The sequence below is a fragment of the Hypanus sabinus genome, chromosome 9 (genome assembly GCF_030144855.1).
Source record: "Hypanus sabinus isolate sHypSab1 chromosome 9, sHypSab1.hap1, whole genome shotgun sequence".
Lineage (NCBI taxonomy): Eukaryota > Metazoa > Chordata > Chondrichthyes > Myliobatiformes > Dasyatidae > Hypanus > Hypanus sabinus.
Genome location: NC_082714.1, coordinates 168,870,057 through 168,894,795, shown reverse-complemented (window position 1 = coordinate 168,894,795; position 24,739 = coordinate 168,870,057). Strand labels below are relative to the sequence as shown.

The 24,739-nt window shown below is 43.0% G+C and overlaps 1 protein-coding gene across 5 annotated transcripts in view; it reads right to left on the bottom strand.

The window, feature by feature from the left end:
- Positions 1 to 24,739, bottom strand: part of fer1l4 (fer-1 like family member 4) — a 397,456-nt gene that overhangs the window by 203,736 nt on the left and 168,981 nt on the right. For all 5 annotated transcript variants that reach the window (XM_059981120.1, XM_059981116.1, XM_059981117.1 and 2 more), the window contains 4 exons: positions 16,833 to 17,013; positions 11,704 to 11,828; positions 2,652 to 2,786; positions 1,052 to 1,225 (listed from right to left, as the gene is read on the bottom strand). In XM_059981120.1, coding sequence (XP_059837103.1) covers positions 1,052 to 1,225; positions 2,652 to 2,786; positions 11,704 to 11,828; positions 16,833 to 17,013 — 615 coding nt within the window. The remainder of the gene's footprint in view (positions 1 to 1,051; positions 1,226 to 2,651; positions 2,787 to 11,703; positions 11,829 to 16,832; positions 17,014 to 24,739) is intronic.

The following is a 24,739-nucleotide window of genomic DNA, read 5'->3' as shown; positions in this document are numbered from 1 at the left end:
ACCTGTCTACTCATCTTTGCTTCCCCCCTCTGACTGTCACCCAACGACCAGCTTCCCGCAGCCCAGGTGTGACTACCTCCCTGTAGCTCTCATCTATGACTGCCTCATTCTCCCTTATGAGTCGAAGGTCATCCAGCCGCTGCTCCAGATTCCTCACACGGTTTTCCAGATCACCCAGCCGCAAGCACTTCTGGCAGATGTGACTCTGCGGGAGAGGGGAGTTCCCCCAAGACTGCCACATCTCACGGGAGAGGCACATCACCGTCTCAGGAGGCATTGTAAAGACGAACTGGGAACAAGCTCGTCCTCCGCCTCTTCTCGTCAAAGCTTCTTGAGTCAAAGCCTCAAAGCTCCACTCCTTCACTGGCCCACTCACTCACTGGCTGCTTTCCACAGGCCGCTCTGCTTGAGTTACTCCTCTATTTATTTGTTTGAGCTTTCCAAACGTAAAAAGAATCGGGCCCAACACAGATCCCTGTGGAACACAATTAGTCACTGGCAGCCAGTTAGAAAAGGCTCCTTTTATTCCCACTCTTTACCTCCTGCCAATCAGCCACTTCTTTATCCATGCTAGAATCTGCCATGTAATACTATGGGCTCATAGCTTGTTAAGCAGCCTCACGTGTGGCAACTTGTCAAAGGGATTCTGAAAATCCAAGTGCACAACATCAACCAATTCTCCTTTGCCTATCCTGTTTATTACTTCATCCCTAACCTTCCCTCCTGCCAACTGCACTGTCCTCATTATCACTTCACATTTCCTTTCACCTCTGCTGGAAAGGGCTGTGGCTAGATTGATCATTTTCCCTACATGAAGTACTTTGTCCTTGCTTTACCATAGGAGCCCAACTTCTAGTCAAAACAACTCTAGCAAATTTGGTAAATATCATTTTCTTTGATTATCTTATGTATTTCTATATTATCTTTGGAAATTCTTCTATAACTTCCTCAATAATGGAATCCAGCATGGGTAACTAAAGGTAATGAATAACTATCATTCACTTTAGCTATGGAGGCAAGTCAATGATTTGAGAAGGATTGGTTTTCCTACCTCTCCATATCCACTGTAATCGAGTTCGATCAGTTCAAAAGCTGCCAGCAGTTCACCACCCCTTGTTTTGCCTTTGTAAATGTCATGAAATTCTAAGGTTGGTTTCTCATATTTTTCTTCCTGCAGTTTAATCTGGGGAACTGCAAAAGCTCGTCCAAGGAATTCAGGGCTGCCCTGCAATTTATGGAATGGTACTGTTAGAAATTATCATTCAAACATGCCATGATACAAAATCACTGCAGATCTAAATGAAACATCACAGAAGAGAGACATGAATTCACAGTTTCTTTGCCAACTTTCATCTAGAGGCCTGGGTTGTTTATAGGAAGGAAGAGGTGGAGAATTAAATCCCCTCTATTCAGAGATGCTCTTCTGCACACCACTGTTGTAACATGTGATTGAGTTACTGTTGCCTTCCTGTCAGCTTGAACCAGTCTGACCTTTCTCCTTTGACCTCTCTCAATAAGAAGGTGTTTTCACCCATAGAACTGTGCTCATTGGAATTTTTGTTTGTCGCGCCATTCTCTGTAAACTCTAGAGACTGCTGTGCATGGAACTCCCAGAAGATCAGCAGTTTCTGAGATACTCAGACCATCCCACCTGGCAACAACAATCATCCCACAGTCAAATTCACTTAGATCACCTTTCTTCCTCATTCAGATTTCTGGTCTGAACAACAAATGAATGTCATAACCATGTCTGCATGCTTTTATGCATTGAGCTGCTGCTACATGATTGGCTAATTAGATATTTGCATTAACAAGCTGGTGTAGAGGTGTGTATAATAAAGTGGCTACTCAGTGTAATATGGACCCACACCCACTAGTACAATACCACAATGATATGCAAAAGCAGTCTTGTACTCACTGTACTGCACAGATGTTATACTGTGACAGATTTGTGTTCACTGTCCTTTAACCTTTGTGTCATACAGTTTCAGTTGTCTGAATATGGGCAATGCCCATGTTACATAAGGGTTCTGTTCCTGAGTGTATTGCTGTTCCAAGTGTATTGCTCGACATATATATACCTTTAGTTAATGAAGAATAGCCCTAATCCATAATTAAACTCATACAATAAATACTGTATTCAGTGATTACTGAGTATCATGAAAGATTTTGTTATCCTAATTACTATCTTCGAGAAATATTGAAGAATTTGAGTAAATTTGGAATTCTGGTCATTAGTAATCCAGGGAGCCCATGTACAAATATAACATCTCTCATTTTTATGCATGAGGAAAATAACAATAGGGGGTTTTCCTGCCCTAAAACTAAGGAAACAGAAGGTGAAAAATTCTTCAAATCATATATTAGAGACCATTTGTCATTTGTCCACAACCAACTGAACAAGAGGGGAAAGGACAGAATTTAGCTTTATGAAAGTAAGCAAGAGGAGATAATAGGTGTCATGGAATGCATAAGAATTGACATTCCCCAGAAGCTGATGAATTCTATGCCGATAATTGTCATGGCATTTATACAACAGAAATAGACATAATGTCCTCCTATGTGCTACAAATATTTGTAATTCTATGAATAAAATGTAACATGGATTAAGTATTTTTATCCTGATGATGTATATTCTTTAAGAAACTCACAAAGCTGTTAAAGTCGAAGATATTGATGATGATTATGGGTGGATCATCCTTCAGTTCATCTTTACTTCCTTCAATGAGTATCTGATCAAACAACAACATCTCACACCACATTGGAGACAAAGTTTCTTCCATGTACTGGGGAAGGATGTGAAAAAACAAAATCGGTCAGTCATTCTGCATTTCAGTAACGCTTATATAACATGAATCTAAAGCTCACAAAGAATATGATAACAAATCCAAAATCACTTGGGAACTACAACAGGCATGTACCTGGGGAAGGATAAAATAAAGTGACCAACTGGTAGTACAAAAGGATGACAAATTGAATGTTGAAGCTCCACTGATTATCCATTCCACAGATTTACTATTCTCTGGCTAAAAGAACTTTTCCTTACTTATATAACATATAACCATATAACAATTACAGCACAGAAACAAGCCATCTCGGCCCTTCTAGTCCGTGCCGAACGCTTACTCTCACCTAGTCCCACTGACCTGCATTCAACCCACAACCCTCCATTCCTTTCCTGTCCATATATCTATCCAATTTTTTAATAACTTCTATTATAAAGGGTCGCCCTCTAGTTCTGGATACCCTCATCATATGAAACAAAACCTCCACATCCAGCCCATCTAGTCCTTTCAACATTTGGTAGGTTTCAATGAGATCCCCATGCATTCTTCTGAATTCCAGTGAGTACAGGCCCAAAGCTGCCAAATGCTCCTCATATGTTAACCCCTTCATTCCTAGAATCATCCTTGTAAACGTCTTCTGGATTATCTCAAATGACAACACATCCTTTCTGAGATATGGGGCCCAAAACTGTTGACAATACTTACTAGTGTCTTATAAAGTCTCAGCATTATCTCCTTGCTTTTATATTCTATACCCCTTGAAAGAAATGCCAACATTGCATTTGCCTTCTTGACCACAGACTCAACCTGTAAATTAACTTTCTGGGAGTCTTGCACAAGGATTCCCAAGTCCTTCTGCATCTCTGATGTTTGAACCTTCTCACAAATTAGATAATAGTCTGCACTATTGTTTCCTTTACCAAAGTCCATTATCATATCACTCCAGTAGAAGTGGTAGAGGCAGGTTCGGTATTGTCATTTAAAGTAAAATTGGATAGGTATATGGATAGGAAAGGAACGGGGGGGGGGGGGGGTTATGGGCTGAGTGCGGGCCAGTGGGACTAGGTGAGTGTAAGTGTTGGCACGGACTAGAAGGGCTGAGATGGCCTGTTTCCGTGCTGTAATTGTTATATGGTTATATATTTCCCAACACTGTATATCCCATCTGCCACAATTTTGGTCATTCTTAAAATTTGTCTAAGTCCTTTTGTAGTTGTTTTGTTTCCTTAGCACTACCCACATCTCCACCTATCTTTGTAACATCAGCAAACTTTGCCACAAAGCCATCAATTCCATTATCCAAATCACTGAAAATGTGAAAAGTAGCAGTCTCAATACTGACCACTGAGGAATACCACTAGTCACTGGCAACTATCTAGAAAAGGCCCCCTTTTTTCCACTCACTGCCTCCTGTCTGTCAGCCATTCCTCTATCCTTGCCAGTATCCTTCCAGGAATACCATAGGATTTTATTTTGTTAAGCATCCTTATGTGTGGCACCTTATCAAATGCCTTCTGAAAATCCAAGTAAATGACATCCACTGCCTCTCTTTTGTCCACCCTGTTACTTACTTCCTCAAAGAACTGTGACAGATTTGTCAGGCAAGATTTCCCATGACAGAAACCATGCTGACTTTGACTTATCTTATCATTAGTCTCCCAGTACCTTGAAACCTCATCCTTGATAATAGACTCCAACACTTTCCCAATCAACGGGATTAGGCTAACTGGACTATAATTTCCTTTCTTTTGCCTTCCTCCCTTCTCAAAGAGTGGATTGATATTTGCAATCTTCCAGTCCTCTATGTCTACATCAGAATCAAGTGATTCTTGAAAGATCATGACCAATGCATCCATTATCTCTTCAGCAGCTTCCCTCAGTACCATTTGGTCCAGGCGACTTATAACCATATAACATATAACCATATAACAATTACAGCACGGAAACAGGCCATCTCGGCCCTTCTAGTCCATGCCGACGCTTACACTCACATAGTCCCACTGGCCGGCACTCAGCCAATAACTCTCCATTCCTTTCCTCTCCATTCTTTTCCATACCTATCCAATTTTACTTTAAATAACAATACTGAACCTGCCTCTACCACTTCTACTGGAAGCTCATTCCATACAGCTAACAATCTCTGAGTAAAGAAATTCCCCCTCGTGTTACCCTTAAAATTTTGCCCCCTAACTCTCAACTCATGTCCTCTTGTTTGAATCTCCCCTACTCTCAATGGAAAAAGCCTATCCACATCAACTCGATCTATCCCCCTCATTATTTTAAATACCTCTATCAAGTCCCCCCTCAACCTTCTACGCTCCAAAGAATAAAGACCTAACTTGTTCAACCTTTCCCTGTAACTTAGGTGCTGAAACCCAGGTAACAGTCTAGTAAATCTTCTCTGTACTCTCTCTATTTTGTTGATATTTTTCCTATAATTCGGTGACCAGAACTGTACACAATACTCCAAATTCGGCCTTACCAATGCCTTGTACAATTTTAACATTACATCCCAACTCCTATACTCAATGCTCTGATTTATGAAGGCCAGCATACCAAAAGCTTTCTTCACCACCCTATCCACATGAGATTCCACCTTCAGGGAACTATGCACCATTATTCCTAGATCACTCTGTTCTACTGCATTCTTCAATGCCCTACCATTTACCATGTATGTCCTATTTGGATTATTCCTACCAAAATGTAGCTCCTCACACTTATCAGCATTAAACTCCATCTGCCATCATTCAGGCCACTCTTCTAATTGGCCTAAATCTCTCAGTAAGCTTTGAAAACCTCCTTCATTATCCACAACACCACCTACCTTCTGACTAATCTGGGATCAAGTAATGGGGGAGACAGTTAGAGCAGTGGTGTGCTCTGTATGCAGTATGTGGGACATCATGGTCAACACAGTTGTCCCTGATGACCACACTTGCAAAAGGTGCATCCAGCTGCAGCTCCTATCAGACCGAGTTAGGGAGTTGGAGCTGGAGCTGGATGAACTATGGATCATTCGGGAGGCAGAGGCAGAGATAGATAAGAGTTATCGGGAGATAGTCACACCAAAAAGACAGGAGGTAGACAAATGGGTGATTGTCAAGAGAGGCAAGGGGGAGCAGACAGAGAGAGCAGAGCACACCTGTGGCCTTTCCCATCAACAATAAGTATACCGTTTTGGATACTGTTGGTGGGGATGACCTACCAGGAACAAGTTGCAGTGGTCCTGTCTCTGGCACTGAAGTTGGACCCTCGACCAGGAAGGAGAGGAGGGAAGAGAAGAGAGTGATAGTGATAGGGGATTCTATAGTCAGGGGGTGGATAGGAGATTTTGTGGGGAAGATCGGGAGACTTGGATGCTATGTTGCCTCCATGGTGCCGGGGTCCAGGACATCTCAGATCGGGTGCAGATTATTCTCGAGAGAGAGGGCAAGAACCCAGATGTTGTGGTCCATGTAGGGACCAATGACATGGGTAGGATGAGTGAGGGGGTCCTGTGAAGTGAGTTCAGGGAGTTAGGTGTGAAGCTGAAGGGCAGGACCTCCAGGATAACAATCTCAGGATTGCTACCTGTGCCACATGCGAGTGAGGCAAGAAACAGAAGGATTATACGGATTAATACATGGCTGAGGGGATGGTGCAGGAGGGAGGGCTTCAGGTTTTTAGATAATTGGGCTTTGTTCCAGGGAAGGTGGGATCTGTTCCGACGGGACGGTTTACACCTGAACTGGAGCGGTTCTAACATTCTTGCAGGAAAGTTTGCTAGTGTTGCTCGGGGGGGGTTAAACTAAATTTGCAGGGGGCAGGGATCCAGAATGCGAGAGGATAGCGAGATGAAGAATAAAGGACAGGTGGGGACTACACGGTTCTGAAATATTAAGTGTGTAGTAGAGAAAGGTGAGGCAGAACAAGTGATAAGGAGGACACGTGTACAGAGGGGTGGTCTGACAGAACATGGAGTTAAATGTGCAGAAAGAATAAGTAAATTTAGGAAGGACAACAAAATTCAAGGGGCGTATAGCCCGATGGGAGTTCGGGGAGCTGGGTTAAGCACAATAGGCAGCAATTTAAACAGAGAGAGGAGAAATGGGCTAAAAATTCTATATCTGAATGCACGAAGTGTCAGAAATAAGGCGGATGAGCTTGAAGCTCAGGTGCGAATGGGTAACTATGATGTTGTTGGGATAACAGAGACAGGGCTGCAGGGAGATCAGACCTAGTAAATGAATGTACAAGGGTATACATGCTATCGTAGGGACAGAAATGTGGGCAGAGGGGGTGGGGTGGCCCTGTTGGTGAGGAATGAGATTCAGTCCTTTGCAAGGGGGGACATAGGATCAGGAGAAGTAGAGTCTGTGTGGATAGAACTGAGGAACAGTAAGGGCAAAAAGACCCTAATGGGTGTTGTCTACAGGCCACCAAACAGTAGCATGGATATTGGGTGCAAGTTGAATAGGGAGTTAACATTGGCATGTGGCAAAGGTAATGTCGCAGTAGTTATGGGGGATTTCAACATGCAGGTGAACTGGGAGAATCAGGTTGGTGCTGGCCCACAGGATAGGGAGTTTGTAGAGTGCCTACGGGATGCATTCTTAGAACAGCTTGTACGAGAGCCGACCAGGGACAAGGCTATTCTGGATTTAGTCTTGTGTAATGAACAGGATTTGATAAGCGATCTTGAAGTAAAGGAGCCATTAGGAGGTAGTGACCATAATATGATAAGATTTTATCTGCAATTTGAGAAGGATAAGGGCAGATCGGAGGTGTCAGTGTTGCCGTTGAACAGGGGAAACTATGGAGCCATGAGGAAGGAGCTGGCCAAAGTTAACTGGACCGATATCCTAATGGAAAAGACAGTGGAACAGCAATGGCAGGTATTCTTGGGAATAATGCACAAGGTGCAAAATCAGTTCATCCCCCAGAGAAGGAAGGATTCAAAGGGGGGAAAGGGGCCACAGTGGTTGACAAAGCAAGTCAGAGATTGCACAGCATTAAAAAAAAGGAAATATGACAGAGCTAAGGTGAGTGGGAGGACAGATGATTGGGAAATTTTTAAGGAACAGAACTTAACTAAAAAGGCAATACGGGGAGAAAAAATTAGGTACAAACGCAAGCTAACCAGGAAAATAAAGGAGGATAGCAAAAGCTTTTTTAGGTATGTGAAGAGAAAGAAGATAGTTAAGAACAAAGTTGGGCCCTTGAAGAATGAATTGGGTGAAATTGTTATGGGAAACAGAGAATTGGCAGAAGAATATAATAAGTACTTTAGATCTGTCTTCACTAGGGAAGACATAAGCAATCTCCCAGATGTATGGATGGGCCAAGGACATAGGGTAACAGAGGAAATGAATCAGATTGACATTAGGAAGGAAACGGTGATGAGTAGACTGATGGGACTGAAGGCTGACAAATCCCCAGGTCCAGATGGTCTGCATCCTAGGGTACTAAAGGAGGTGGCCCTGGAAATTGCGGATGCATTGGTAATCATTTTCCAATGTTCCTTAGATTCAGGATCAGTTCCTGAGGATTGGAGAATGGCTAATGTTATCCCACTTTTTAAGAAAGGAGGGAGGGAGAAAACAGAGAACTATCATCCTGTCAGCCTAACATCAGTAGTGGGGAAGATGCTAGAGTGCATTATTAAAGATGAAGCAGTGGCATATCTAGATAGCAGTGATAGGATTGGACCGAGCCAGCATGGACTTACCAATGGCAAATCATGCTTGACTAATCTATTGGAGTTTTTTGAGGATGTAACCAGGAAGTTAGACAAGGGAGATCCAGTGGATGTAGTGTACCTCGATTTTCAGAAGGCAGTTGATAAGATCCCACATAGGAGATTGGTGGGTAAAATCAGAGCTCATGGCATTGGGGGGAAGATATTGACATGGATAGAAAACTGGTTGGCAGATAGAAAGCAAAGGGTAACGGTGAATGGGTGTTTCTCGGAATGGCAGGTGGTGACTAGTGGGGTGCTACAGGGCTCGGTATTGGGACGACAGCTGTTTATGATTTACATCAATGATTTAGATGAAGGCATTGAGAATAACATCAGCAAGTTTGCTGATGATACTAAGCTGGGTGGCAGTGTGACATGTGATGAGGATGTTAGGAGAATTCGGGGTGACTTGGATAGGCTGAGTGAGTGGGCAGATACTTGGCAGATGATGTTTAATGTGAATAAGTGTGAGGTTATCCACTTTAGGAGCAGATTATTATCTGAATGGTGAAAAGTTAAGTAAGGGAGGAATACAAAGAGATCTAGGAGTCCTTGTTCATCTGTTACTGAAGGTGAATGAGCAAGTGCAGCAGGCAGTGAAGAAGGATAATGGAATGTTGGCCTTTATTACAAAGGGAATTGAGTACAAGAGCAAGGAAATCCCTTTGCATTTGTACAGGGCCCTGGTGAGACCACACCTGGAGTATTGTGTACAGTTTTGGTCTCCAGGGTTAAGGAAGGACATCCTGGCTGTAGAGGAAGTGCAGCATAGATTCACGGGGTTAATTCCTGGGATGTCCGGACTGTCTTATGCAGAGAGGTTAGGGAGACTTGGCTTGTACACGCTGGAATTAAGGAGATTGAGAGGGGATCTGATTGCAACATATAAGATTATTAAGGGATTGGACAAGATAGAGGCAGGAAATATGTTCCAGATGCTGGGAGAGTCCAGTACCAGATGGCTTGGTTTGAGAATAAGGGGTAGGACATTTAGGACAGAGATAAGGAAAAACCTCTTCTCCCAGAGAGTTGTGGGGGTGTGGAATGCACTGCTTCAGAAGACAGTGGAGGCCAATTCTCTGGATGCTTTCAAGAAGGAGCTAGATAGGTATCTTATGGATAGGGGAATCAAGGGATATGGACAAGGCAGGAACCGGGTATTGATAGTAGATGATCAGCCATGATCTCAGAATGGCGGTGCTGGCTTGAAAGGCCGAATGGTCTACTTCTGCACCTATTGTCTATTGTCTACCTTAGTATCATCTGCATATCCACCTTAAGACCTTTCAGTTTGCCTCGCAATTTTTCTTTTCGAATAGCAATGCCATTCACACCTACTCCCTGATACGCAGACCTCTGGCACACTGCTAGTATCTTCCACAGTGAAGACAGATGCAAAGTACCCAAAAATTTCAACTCCCATTTCTTTGTCCCACATTACTACCTCATCAGCATCATTTTTCAGCGGTCCAATATCAACTCACCTCTCTTTTACTCTTTATATAACTGGAAAAACTTTTAGTATCCTGCTTTGTATTATTGGCTAGTTCGCCCTCATATTTCATCTTTTCCCTTCTTATTGCTTTTTAGTTGTTTTTTGTTGGATTTTAAAGCTTCCCAATCATTCAACTTCCCACTCACTTATGCTACCTTATATTCCCTTGGTTTTTATGTGATCCTTAACTTCCTTTGTCAGCTATGATTGCTTACCCCTGCCAGTTGAGACATCTGTGTCCTCAGTTGGACATATCTATCCTGCACCTTGTGAACTATTCACAGAAACTTCAGCCATCTCTGTTCTGTCATCATCCCTGCCTGTATCCTCCTCCAATCCACCCCGGCAAGCTCCTCTCTCATGCCTCTGTAATTCCCTTTATTCCATTGCGATACTGATACATAAGAAAGATGCTTCTCTCTCTCTCAAATTGCTGCATGAATTCAATTATTTTATGATCATTGTCTTCTAAGTGTTCCTTTATGTTAAGCTCCTTAATAAGACTTGGGTTATTACAGAACACCCAATCTAAGATAGCCTATGGGGTTGAGGGGTCCAGCATCAGCCATAGTGAAATTTTGAAGCAGGCTTGATGGGCTGAATGGCCTAATTCTGCGCCTGTGTCTTATAGTCTTATAGGTATGGAATTAATGCAAGCAAATGGGATTACAGATAGGCCAGATAGTTCACAATGGCATTTTCTGTGTTTTACAATTCTACCACCCCGTGAGAGGTAAAGAATGGGTAGTTAATCAGAGTCTATTTCCAGGGTCAGGATGTCGAAAATAAGGGGGCATAAGTTTCTGCTTTTAATATATTCTCCCAAGAGGATGAATATATTAAAATGAGAAAGTTTAAATTCACTGCCAGAAATATATGAGATATGACAGGTATTTACACATGTAGGGAACAGAGGGATATGAATCATCCTGTACACAGGCTGATTGAATTAGTTTAATTTGGCAAAATCTTTGGTGCAGACAGTTTTCACTGAGTGAGACACCATGAACATGATGGGTCAAAATGGCTGTAACTGTCCTGCACTGTAGTATAATTATATTAGGACACAACGGCTTCCCATATGGAGATGGCATGCCATGTGGAGCTCAGAATATCCTGTCCAGAATATGAGGGGCAATCATCTGCTTTTCTTGCTGTAAAAAAGTGTTTGTGAACTATTTTTATCACTCCTGTTACTGGACAAAAACAGCCTAATCATGTTTGTACTTCAAGGATTAACAGGATCTTTTATTACTGCTGCCACAAAGTTAAGAAATTTCATGACATCTTCTGGTAATATTAAACCCGACTCTGAGAATTGTTATTTGTCACTGGCCTTCAAAAGTATATTGAAACTTCATGTTCTAAGTTCAATCTCCATCTTCCCCAGACAGTACCTAGCAAGGATAATGCTATCAATATGTCAGACTGAACAGGAAGCGGGAATCTATTCCGTGCTTGCATCTCAAGGCACCTGTTCTTCCCTTCGTTCATTCTGAAATTAAGCTGCATTTCAATAACCCTGTATTTTCTTCATCTAATTTAAAAATAACCATTAAGTCCAGACTGAGAGATTCCAAATCCTTCAGGTTTGAACATACATTAGTGAATGTGGGCCACATGACCAAGCATATTGAAAATTTCAAAAACTGCACTAATTACACATAATATAAATGAACATTACATTGATTCAAGTTTCTTACTCTGGTTGATTGACACTGAGTTGAAAACACAACTCTTGCAAAGGGATCTGATAATCCAGTCTGGTCAGCTGCAAGCAATCCTCGGGCTTGGTACATGTGAGCGCGCAGCTGGAAATAACTGTTGTCTGTCAGCAAGAAAAAGATATTCAGTCACATAAAACAAAACAAAGAGCCTTGTAAATCAACCTCAAACCCTGGCCCTGGAGAGAGAGCATAGGAGATTCACCAGTATGTTGCCTAGATTACAGGAACTCAATTATGGAGAGAGATTGGACAGAGTGGAGTTGTTTTCCCTCAAGTGAAGGAGGCAGAGGGATGACCTAATAAGAGGCAAGATAGGACAGATAGTCTTTTTCCAAGGGTAGGGGTATTAAAAAAAAGAGAATAGTTCTAAAATGAAGAGAAGGGGATGTAGCAGGCAGGAGAGTGGTTGGTATCTGGAACTCACGGCTGGGGAACATAGTGCAATCAGATACGATGTCTGGATTTGAGGCATTTAGACAGATACTGAAATAGGCACAGTACAGAAGGATATGGACCTAATGCAGGCAATGGGACTTGAGTGGATGGGTAGAAGGATCGACACAGGGCCTGTTTCTGTGCTGTACTTCTCAATGACACTTCACAGCAATACAAAATCTGACATCTTGCACTCAGTCCTCACAGAAGAACGGCATCAACTGTTTTACGACTCTCTAATTATCCCAGTAATTCCTTGTGCCTCAATGAAAAAAATACCTTTGTAAACTCTAATTAACCCTACTTATTTTATTACCTGCTTAATATTAAATAGGACTAAGAAAGATTGTGGATCCAGAACTGGCTTGCCCACAGAAGGCAAAGAGTGGTTGTAGACGGGTCATATTCTGCAAGGAGGTCAGTCACCAGTGGAGTGCCTCAGGGATCTGTTCTGGGACCCTTACTCTTTGTGCTTTTCATAAATGACCTGGATGAGGAAGTGAATGGATGGGTTAGCAAGTTTGCTGATGACACAAAGGTTGGAAGTGTTGTGGATAATGTGGAAGACTGTCAGAGGTTACAGCGGGACATTGATAGGATGCAGAACTGGGCTGAGAAGTGGCAGATGGAGTTCAACCCAGATAAGCGTGAGGTGGTTCATTTTGGTAGGTCAAATATGATGGCAGAATATCGTATTATTGGTAAGAGTCTTGGCAGTGTGGATCTTGGGGTCCAAGTCCACAGGATGCTCAAAGCAGCTGTGCAGTTTGACTCTGTGGTTAAGAAGGCGTAATGGTGTATTGGGCTTCATCAGTCGTAAAAGTGAATTTAGGAGCCGAGAGGTAATGTTGCAGCTACATAGGACCCTGGTCAGACCCCACTTGGGGTGTTGTGCACAGTTCTGGTCACCTCACTACAGGAAGGATGTAGAAGCCATAGAAAGGGTGCAGAGGAGATTTACAAGGATGTTGCCTGGATTGGGGAGCAAGCATTATGAAAACAAGGTTGAGTGAACTCAGCCTTTTCTTCTAAGAGTGACCGAGGATGAGGGGTGACCTGATAGAGGTGTATAAGATGATGAGAGGCATTGAACGTGTGGATAGTCAGAGGCTTTTTCCCAGTGCTGAAATGGTTGCCACAAGATGGCTCTGGGGAGTAGGTACAGAGGAGATGTCAGGGTTACGTTTTTTCACGCAGAGATTGGTGAGTGTGTGGAATGGGCTGCTGGTAATGGTGGTGGAGGCAGATATGATAAGGTCTTTTAAGAGACTTTTGGATAGGTACATGGTGCTTAGAAAAATAGAGGGCTATGGGTAACCCTAAGTAATTAGGGCCTGTATTGTGCTGTAGGTTTTCTATGATTCTATGTGGGGGGGGGGGGGGTCATTAGTTCCTAGAATTGTACAGCACAGAAAGAGGCATACTGTCTACAAAAATCTCATCAGCATATAATATGACCATACATTTCTTGCCCTTTTATGTGCCTCTCTAAATGCCTTGAAGGTAGTGATTACACCACCTCCTATGGTAGTGCATTCCATATATCAACCACTCTCCTGCCCTCAGATCCTCTTTAAAACTCCTTTGTCTCACTTTAAACCTATGCTTTCTTGCTCTACCACATCTATGACTTTCATAATCTTATATACTTTAGTCAGGTCACCTTCTTAACCTTTTTTACACCAGAGGAAACTAGCCCAACCTGTTCCTGTTTGTGTTCTCTCTCTCTCACACACACACACACACACACACACACTCACTCACTCCCCTCAGCAGAAGTCTTTCCAATCCAGACAACATCCTGAGGAATCTAGGAACAAAGGAGACTGCAAAGGCTGGAACCTGGAGCAACAAATAATCTGCTGGAGGAGTTCACCAGGTTGAGCACCATCTGAGGGAGAGAACCAGGCCTGAATCAAAGTTTCAACCTGAAATATTGACATTTCTTTCCTCCCTCAGATGCTGCTTTCTCCACTGAGTTTCTCCGGCAGATAATTTAACCATATAACCATATAACAATCACAGCACGGAAACAGGCCATCTTGGCCCTCCTAGTCTGTGCCGAACCCTTAATCTCACCTAGTCCCACCTACCCGCACTCAGCCCATAACCCTCCACTCCTTTCCTGTCCATATACCTATCCAATTTTACCTTAAATGACACAACTGAACTGGCCTCTACTACTTCTACAGGTTAGTCCTTTGCACTCACTCCAGTAAAATCACATCCTTCACCGAGTTTCGTGATCCTATAGAACAGGGGTTCCTAACCTGTGGTCCATGAGCCCCTCAGTTAATGGTAAGGGTCCATGGCATAAAAAAAAGTTGGGAACCCTGTCATAGAATCTCTTCTGCACTCTCTCCAGTAAAATCGTATCCTTCATTGAGTTTCTTCGATACTTAGTTTGATTCTCACTGGTGTTTAATCAACATCTTCTCTGCCTGCTTTGTAATCCAGGGACAACTACTTTTGATTCCTTTATCTTTTCCACCTGGTTGAGTGTGCACCTAGCCTGTACTTAAAATGTCTTATCTTTAAAGGTGTTATATTGTAGTCCAATGTACCAAGATTTGGTTCTTTATCCTGGCAAGAATCCTCCTAATCCCAATTTCAAATTCCCACTTCATGTTTCTATGTGTCCTTCCTCATTATCAATCTGACCCAATCCCTGTTCTCCAATTACTCTTTCAATGACACTCAGTCCACTTTGTTCCACAGAAACAGATCCAACAATGTAATTGGGAAGAGATTTAGAAGATCTGAGGGGCACCTTCTTCAACCAGAGTTGAAGGTACCTGGAAACAAAGGAAACAGCAGATGTTGGAATCTGGAACAGGGCACAACATGCTGAAGGAATTCAGCAGGTTAGAATGCATTATGGAGGGAAATATAAACTCTCCATTTCCCTCTGGAGATGCTGCCTGACCCACAGAGTTCCTCCCAGGTTTTGTGTGTAGCTCCTGGAATCCTTTTCTTAGGAGGATGGTTATAGGTGGGTCTCTGATAGTACTTAGGAAGAGTCAAGATGAGGACTTGAATCCCCTCAGCACGGAAGACTGCAAGCCAAATGCTAGGAGATTAAATTAATACACAAGTGCCAACAGGTCATGTAAACTTGTTGAACTGAATGGTCTGTTTCTAGGCAATACCAGTGAAGGAAGTTTACCCAAACACATTTCAGAAAATTCTCAAGATTACAGAAATTAAAATCTCCCAACAATCACTCCTCTACAAATATTTTACACTGCTGACTTCTCTGTTGGTTTTCTCTGTTTATGAGAGTCAAACATTTCCTGACTGTTTGACACTCATCAGTTTGGATGGGACTGCCTGTCATTGCAAAAGATCAGTCCTGATCCCAGGCTGAATTAAAGGGGATCATAGACAAATCTACAGTAACAGTGAGCTTATTCCAATTGGCAAAGCCCATTGCAAATGGCAAAGGTGCAACAAGGCTACTCCCATTCTACAGTAAGTTCATTCCAACCAGCAAAGGTGCAGGGAGGCTGCACCATTCTAGACAATAGACAACAGGTGCAGAAGTAGACCATTCAGCCGTTCGAGCCTGCACCGCCATTCTGAGATCATGGCTGATCATCTACTATCAATACCTGGTTCCTGCCTTGTCCTCATATCCCTTGATTCCCCTATCCATAAGATACCTATCTAGCTCCTTCTTGAAAGCATCCAGAGAATTGGCCTCCACTGCCTTCCGAGGCAGTGCATTCCACACCCCCACAACTCTCTGGGAGAAGAAGGTTTTCCTTATCTCTGACCTAAATGACCTACCCCTTATTCTCAAACCATGCCCTCTGGTACTGGACTCTCCCAGCATCTGGAACATATATGCCTCTATCTTGTCCAATCCCTTAATAATCTTATATGTTGCAATCAGATCCCCTCTCAGTCTCCTAATTCCAGCGTGTACAAGCCCAGTCTCCCTCACCTCTCTGTATAAGACAGTCCAGACATCCCAGGAATTAACCTTGTGAATCTACGCTGCACTTCCTCTACAGCCAGGATGTCCTTCCTTAACCCTGGAGACCAAAACTGTACACAATACTCCAGGTGTGGCCTCACCAGGGCCCTGTACAAATGCAAGAGGATTTCCTTGCTCTTGTACTCAATTCCCTTTGTAATAAAGGCCAACCATGACTTCCTTGGTGGTGGGAGGCATCTCTGACGCAGTGAGCTTGGGTTTTGATGTAGTCAGATAATTATTCAGCCAAAGGGAACTAAAAATCTGTAGAGTCATAGACTCTATGAACCTATAACTCCTCAATTCACAGCAGCAGATGAAAGTCCCTGTCTGTGATACAAAAGAGATTATATGCCCAAATAACTAAGCTTACAATTTTCTCAGTTAATATGACAGTATGGCTTCAGCGCATGAGTGGCGATTTGGCGATTTGAAGGACAATACATTAAACAGCTATTTGATTACAAACTGTAACAGTTTCCTTTCTACTAAACTCTTATAACATGTGCACAGCAGGTGAGATCCTGCTCAGCTTGTCCGTAGTGGATGATATCTAGGCCTAAGTGTGTAACATGAACAGTCACTCCTATGTTGCCAACTTTAAACATCTGCACCCAACACCACCACCCACTCCTTCCACCTTGTCCCAGGCACAATAAGCATTCCTTCAGCATTTTGTACTGTAGCTCACAGTCACTGTTGAGCTTGAGAGGTGGCAGCATCCGTGGGCTCTCTTTTCTTGCCTCTTCATCATAGACTGGTAAATATTCCTTGGGCAGACGGTTCATGATGCTTTTAGTTGATTTTGTGACTCCCAACCACATGTAAATCTCCAGTTTAGCAAAAATCTCCCCAATAGGCGCACCTGGTGCCTGGTTAATAACAACAGAACATTTATCTGTCAGAGAAGAATACTTTATTTTGATGTTATCAACAATTATTATTAAACCTAAAGCAAAATTCTGTACATATGACACTCTAAAATAAAACAGAAATTACAGGGGGTGTCAGGAAAAGATCATCAGTAAGATTTCATATGCAGACTGATAATCAATCTTCTTTGTCTGTGGGATGCATTGGTCAGGATGCCAAAATAACAAATGAAAGCTTAAAATGGGAATGGGCCTGAAACAATGGGCACTGCTCCCTGACCTTTAGCATTATCATGGAAAAGGATCGAATCAGAGAGGATAGGAAAATTTTTAATTGGGGAAGGGCAAATTATGAGGCTATAAGGCTAGAACTTGCTGGTGTGAATTGGGATGATGTTTTTGCAGGGAAATGTACTATGGACATGTGGACGATGTTTAAGAATCTCCTGCAGGATGTTAGGGATAAATTTGTCCCGGTGAGGAAGATAAAGAATGGTAGGGTGAAGGAACCATGGGTGACAAGTGAAGTGGAAAATCTAGTCAGGTGGAAGAAGGCAGCATACATGAGGTTTAGGAAGCAAGGATCAGATGGGTCTATTGAGGAATATAGGGTAGCAAGAAAGGAGCTTAAGAAGGGGCTGAGAAGAGCAAGAAGGGGGCATGAGAAGGCCTTGGCGAGTAGGGTAAAGGAATACCCCAAGGCATTCTTCAATTATGTGAAGAACAAAAGGATGACAGGAGTGAAGGTAGGACCGATTAGAGATAAAAGTGGGAAGACGTGCCTGGGGGCTGTGGAAGTGAGTGAGGTCCTCAATGAATACTTCTCTTCGGTATTCACCACTGAGAGGGATCTTGATGACGGTGAGGACAATATGAGTGAGGTTGATGTTCTTGAGCATGTTGATATTAAGGGAGAGGAGGTGTTGAATTTGTTAAAATACATTAGGACGGATAAGTCCCCGGGGCCTGATGGAATATTCCCCAGGCTGCTCCACAAGGCAAGGGAAGAGATTGCTGAACCTCTGGCTAGGATTTTTATGTCCTCGTTGTCCACGGGAATGGTACCGGAGGATTGGAGGGAGACGAATGTTGTCCCTTTGTTCAAAAAAGGTAGTAGGGATAGTCCAGGTAATTATAGACCAGTGAGCCTTACGTCTGTGGTGGGAAAGCTGTTGGAAAAGATTCGTAGAGATATGATCTATGGGCATTTAGAGAATCATGGTCTGATCAGGGACAGTCAGCATGGCTTTGTGAAGGGCAGATTGTGTTTAACAAGCCTGATAAAGTACTTTGAGGAGGTGACCAGGCATATAGATGAAGGTAGTGCAGTGGATGTGATCTACATGGACTTTAATAAGGCATTTGACAAGGTTCCACACAGTAGGCTTATTCAGAAAGTCAGAAGGCATGGGATCCAGGGAAGTTTGGCCAGGTGGATTCAGAATTGGCTTGCCTGCAGAAGGCAGAGGGTCATGGTGGAGGGAGTACACAGATTGGAGGGTTGTGACTAGTGGTGTCCCACAAGGATCTGTTCTGGGACCTCTACTTTTTGTGATTTTTGTTAACGACCTGGATGTGGGGTGTTGAAGGGTGGGTTGGCAAGTTTGCAGACAACACAAAGGTTGGTAGTGTTGTAGATAGTGTAGAGGATTGTCGAAGATTGCAGAGAGACATTGATAGGATGCAGAAGTGGGCTGAGAAGTGGCAGATGGGGTTCAACCCGGAGAAGTGTGAGGTGGTACACTTTGGAAGGACAAACTCCAAGGCAGAGTACAAAGTAAATGGCAGGATACTTGGTAGTGTGGAGGAGCAGAGGGATCTTGGGGTACATGTCCTCAGATCCCTGAAAGTTGTCTCACAGGTAGATAGGGTAGTTAAAAAAGCTTATGGGGTGCTAGCTTTCATAAGTTGAGGGATAGAGTTTAAGAGATGCGATGTAATGATGCAGCTCTATAAAACTCTAGTTAGGTCATAATTGGAGTACTGTGTCCAGTTCTGGTCGCCTCACTATAGGAAGGATGTGGAAGCATTGGAAAGGGTACAGAGGAGATTTACCAGGATGCTGCCTGGTTTAGAGAGTATGGATTATGATCAGAGATTAAGGGAGCTAGGGCTTTACTCTTTGGAGAGAAGGAAGATGAGAGGAAACATGATAGAGGTGTACAAGATATTAAGAGGAATAGACAGAGTGGACAGCCAGCGCCTCTTACCCAGGGCACCCTGCTCAGTACAAGAGGACATGGCTTTAAGGTAAGGGGAGGGAAGTTCAAGGGGGATATTAGAGGAAGGTTTTTCACTCAGAGAGTGGTTGGTGCGTGGAATGCACTGCCTGAGTCAGTGGTGGAGGCAGATACACTAGTGAAGTTTAAGAGACTACTAGACAGGTATATGGAGGAATTTAAGGTGGGGGGGTTATATGGGAGGCAGTGTTTGAGGGTCGGCAGAACATTGTGGGCCGAAGGGCCTGTAATGTGCTGTACTATTCTATGTTCTATGTTCTAAAATGTGTGTGCAGCTAAACCACAGAAATAATGGATGGAGAATCTAACCCATGCTGTACATAGTGAGATTTGTTATTTCTCCAGTGAATAGAAAGTCACTCGTTGGCTTTTTGAACACTTATACCATGCTTTACATACAAGATTAAAAACTCCAGTTTCAACTTCAGAAGTAATGATGATGACAAAGAGAAAGCGTAACAGAAATAAGAATGAAATACAAGGAAAGGGAGGAAGTTGCTCTGGAGCCTTTTTGGACAGTGGTATAATCATTGATCAGCCTAAATCAAGTCGATAGACCTGATGCTGAGCTGTTTTACAAGAGAACTCTTGCAGTAAGAACTCAGTCACATGCACCTCCGCTCTAAAGCAAGTACTAGACAGAGGCTTCTGAAAAGTGATTTGTGATGCACTGCAAGCATGACAAGTGAACTCACAGAAACTACTCTCTATTAAAGGCCCCAAGAGTCATGGTGATCTAGTTGAGTTCTGATCACCTTACATCCAAATGATAATAATCAATATTTAATGATCAATGTGCAAGTATACAATTCACTCTCGACAGCAATGTTGCTCCATAATATTCTCAATGCATAATGACTGTGGAAACCAAAGGTCAATGTGTATCAACTGACTTTTTTAAACCAGCTTATCAAATATTAAAAGAAAACAAACTGAACCAAAACTAAACATTTCAAGCCATACGCATCGAATCATGTCCAAAAAATGTGCATCATAGGTCAGCGGTGGTTATTTAAAAAGTGAGTTTTGTGAGCATTTGTCCATTGTATATAGCCTATCAGCAGTGTCAACAGAGCTCTACCAAGAGGGATTTCTCACAGGTCAGTGGTGGTTATTTAAAAAGGGAGCTTCGACACAGCATTTGTCCATTGTATGTGGCCTGTCAGTGGCATCAACAGAGCTCTGCAAACTAAATAAAAGTAGAGAAGGGATAAGTTGGCGGGGGGGGGGGGGGGGCACTATCAAGAGTAGGCCAGCTGCGAGAGTAGAACTGACAGGCTTTGGCTCTGTGTAAAGCATCTGTTAAGGTTTCCCTTTTATCTTTCGTCCTTCTCTTACTGAACCACTTAAATGGCTATGGTGTGTTTTCGTGCCAAATGTCGGAGAACTGGGAGACCAAGTCTCCCAGGGAACTACATCTACGTGAAGTGCATCTGGCTGCAGCTCCTTGAAGACTGTGTTAGGGATCTGGAGCAGCAACTGGATCACCTTCGGCTTGTATGGGAGAATGAGGAGGTAATCAATTAGAGTTACAGGGAAGTAGTCACCCCGAAGTGGCAGGAGGCAAGTAGTTGGATGACTATCAGGAGAAATGGAAGTGTGAATAGGCAGTTAGCTCAGAGCTTCCCTGTGGCCATTCCCCTCAAAAATACGTACACCACTTTGGAAACTTTTGTCAGGGATGACCTCCTGGGAGAATAACATGCGAACGGGTCATAGGCACTAAGCATGGGTCCGTGGTGCTGAAGGGAAAGCGAGAGAAGAAGGGAGCATTAGTGATAGGGGACTCGATAGTGAGGGGAACAGATAGGAGATTATGTGGTTGTGAACGGGACACCTAGATGTTATGTTGCCTCCCAGGTGCCAGGGTCAGGGATGTCACAGATCATATCCACAACATTTTGGAGAGGGAGGGGGAGCAGCCAGGTGTCTTGGTACATGTTGGTACCAATGATATAGGAAGGAAAAGCAAAGAGGTCCTGAAAAGAGAATTTAGAGTGCTATGTAGAAAGCTGAGAAGCAGGACCTCCTGGGTAGTAATCTCTGGATTTCTGCCTGTGCCATTCACCAGTGAGAGCAGAAACAGGATGACTTAGCAGATAAATGCATGGCTGAGAAGTTGGTGGAGGGGACAGGGCTTCAGGTTCTTGGATAATTGGGTCTCTTCTGGGAGAGGTATGACCTGTTCAAAAGTGATGGGTTGCACCTGAACCCAAGAGAGACCAATATTCATGCAGGCAGGTGTGTTAGAGCTGTTGGGGAGGGTTTAAACTAACTTGGCAGTGGAGGTGGGAACTGGAGTGAAGGGACTCAGAATAGGAGGGATAGTAAAAAAGTAAAGATAGCATGAAGTCAGATTGTCAGGAAGGACAGCAGGTAATGGGACTTAGTTGCAGCCAACAGGCTGAGTATCAAATCATTAGGAATGCAGAATCAGAAATGATAGCAAATACGTTACTCAATGTGTTGTATCTAAATGCACGTAGTATAAGAAATAAGGTGGATGATCTTGTTGCATTATTACAGATTATCAGGTATGATGTTGAGGCCATCACTGAACCATGGGTGAAGGATGGTTGTAGTTGGGAACTGAATATCCAAGGTTACACATTGTATCAGAGGGATAGAAAGATAGGCAGAGGGGGAGGTGTGGCTCTATTGGTAAAGAATGGCATCAAATCAGTAGGAAGATGTGACATAGGATCATAAGATGTTTAATCCTTGTGGGTTGAGTTAAGAAACTGCAAGGGTAAAAGGACGTTGATGGCAGTTATATACAGGCCTCCCAACGGTGGCTGGGAGGTGGATCACAGGTTACATCAGGAAATAGAAAAGGCGACTCAAAAGTTATGGTAGTTATGGTAGTCATGTTATGGTAGTTATGGGAGATTTTAACATGCAAGTTGATTGGGAAAATCAGGTTGGTAATGGATCTCAAGAGAGTGAGTTGGATGTCTAAGAGATGGCTTTTTAGAGCAGTTTGAACCTACTAGGGGATCAGCTATTCTGGATTGGGTGTTATGTAACAAACTGGAGGTGATTAGAGGGCTGAAGGTTAAATAACCCTTAGGAACCAGTGATTACAATATGATTGTGTTCAACTTGAAATTTGATAGGGAGAAAGTCTGATGTAGCAGAATTGCAGTGGAGTAAGGGAAATTTCAGTGGTACGAGAGAGGAGATGGCCTAAGTAAACTGGATGGAGCTGCTGGCAGGGATGTCAGCAGAGCAGCAATCGTGTGCGTTTCTGAGAAAAATAAGGGAGAGGCAGGACATGTGTATTCCAAAAATGAATACTCAAAAGGTAAAATAGTACAACCATGGCTGACAAGGAAAGTCAAGGCTATTGCAAAAGCAAAAGAACGGGCATACAGCAAAGCAAAAATTAGTGGGAAGATAGAAGTTTGGGACGTTTTTAAAAACCTACAGAGAACAACTAGAAAAATCATTAGAAGGGAAAAGATGAAATATGAATGCAAGCCAGCAAATAATATCAAAGTGGATAGTGAAAGTTTTTTCAAGTATGTTAAAAATAAAAGAGAAATAAGAGTGGATACAGGACTGCTAGAAAATGAGGCAGGAGAAATAATAATGGGAGACAAGGAGATGGCTGATAAACTAAATGAGTATTTTGAGTCTGTCTTCACTGTAGAAGACACCAGCAGTATGCCTGATGTTGTAGAGTATGAAGGAAGATAAGTGGTTGCAGTTACTTTTACCACAGAGAAGATGCTCAAAAAGCTGAAAGACCTGAAGTTACATACTCACCTGGACCAGAGAAACTTCACCCTAGGGTTCTGAAAGAGGTAGCATTAGAGATTGCAGTGGCATTAGAAATGATTTTTCAAAAATCATTGGATTTACCATAACATTGAAGAGGGATAGGAACAGACAAGTTAGGGAAACATTTAATTGGAGTAAGGGGAAACATGAGGCTATCGGGCGGGAAATATGAGGCTATCGGGCAGGAACTTGGAAGCATAAACTGGAAACAGATGTTCTTAGGGAAACGTATGGAAGAAATATGGCAAATGTTCAGGGGATACCTGCATGGGGTTCTGAGTAGGTACGTTCCAATGAGACATGGAAAGCATGGAAAGCAAGATCCGTGGTGTACAAAGGCTGTTGTAAATCTAGTCAAGAAGAAAAGAAGCGCCTATGAGAGGTTCAAAAAACTAGGTAATGATAGGAATTAGAAGATTATAAAGCTAGCAGAAAGGAGCTTAAGAATGAAATTAGGAGAGTCAGAAGGAGCCATGAGAAGGCATTGGCAGACAGAATTAATGAAAATGCCCAAGGCATTCTACAAGTACATGAAGAGCAAGAGGATAAGATGTGAGAGAATAGGACCAATCAAGTGTGACAGTGGAAAAGTGTGTATGGAACTGGAGGAAATAGCAAAGATACTTAATGAACACTTTGCTTCAGTATTCAGAAAAGGATCTTGGTGATTGTAGGGATGACTTGCAGTGGACTGAAAAGCTTGAGAATGTAGATATTAAGGAAGGGGATGTACTGGAGCTTTTGGAAAGCATCAAGTTGGATAAATCTCTGAGATTGGATTAGATGTACCCCCAAGCTACTGTGGGAAGCAAGGGAGGAGATTGCTGAGCCTCTGGCGATGATCTTTGCATCATCAATGGGGATGGGAGAGGTTCCAGAGGATTGGAGGGTTGCGGATGTTGTTCCTTTATTCAAAAAAAGGAATAGGGATAGCCCAGGAAACTATAAGCTGGTGAGTCTTACTTCAGTGGTTGGTAAGTTGATGGAGAAGTTCCTCAGAAGCAAGATTTATTATGCCTCTCCAAACGTTCATATGATTAGGAATAATCAGCATGGCTTTGTCAAAGGCAGGTTGTGCCTTATGAGCCTGATTGGACTTTTTGAGGATGTGACTAAACACATTGATGAAGGAACAGCAGTAGATGTAGTGTATATGGATTTCAGCAAGGCATTTGAATAAGGTACCCCATGCCAGACTTACTGAGAAAGTAAGGAGGCATGGGATCCAAGGGGAAATTGCTTTGTGGATCCAGAATTGGTTTGCCCACAGAAGGCAAAGAGTGGTTGTAGATGGGTCATATTCTGCATGGAGGTCAGTGACCAGTGGTGTGCCTCAGGGATCTTTTCTGGGACCCTTGTACTGTCTGATTTTTTACATGACCTGGATGAGGAACTGGAGGGATGGGTTAGTAAATTTGCTGATGACATTAAGGCTGGGGGTGTTGTGGATAGTGTGAAGGGCTGTCAGAGGCTACAGTAGGATATTAATAAAATGCAAAACTGGGCTGAGAAGTGGCAGATGGAGTTCAACCCAGATAAGTGTGAGGTGATTCATTTTGGTAGGTCAGGTATGACGGCAGAATATAGCATTAATGGTAAGGCTCTTGGCAGTGTGGAGAATCAGAGGGATCTTGGGGTCCGAGTCCATAGGACACTCAAAGCTGTTGCACAGGTTGATTCTGTGGTTAAGAAGGCATACGGTG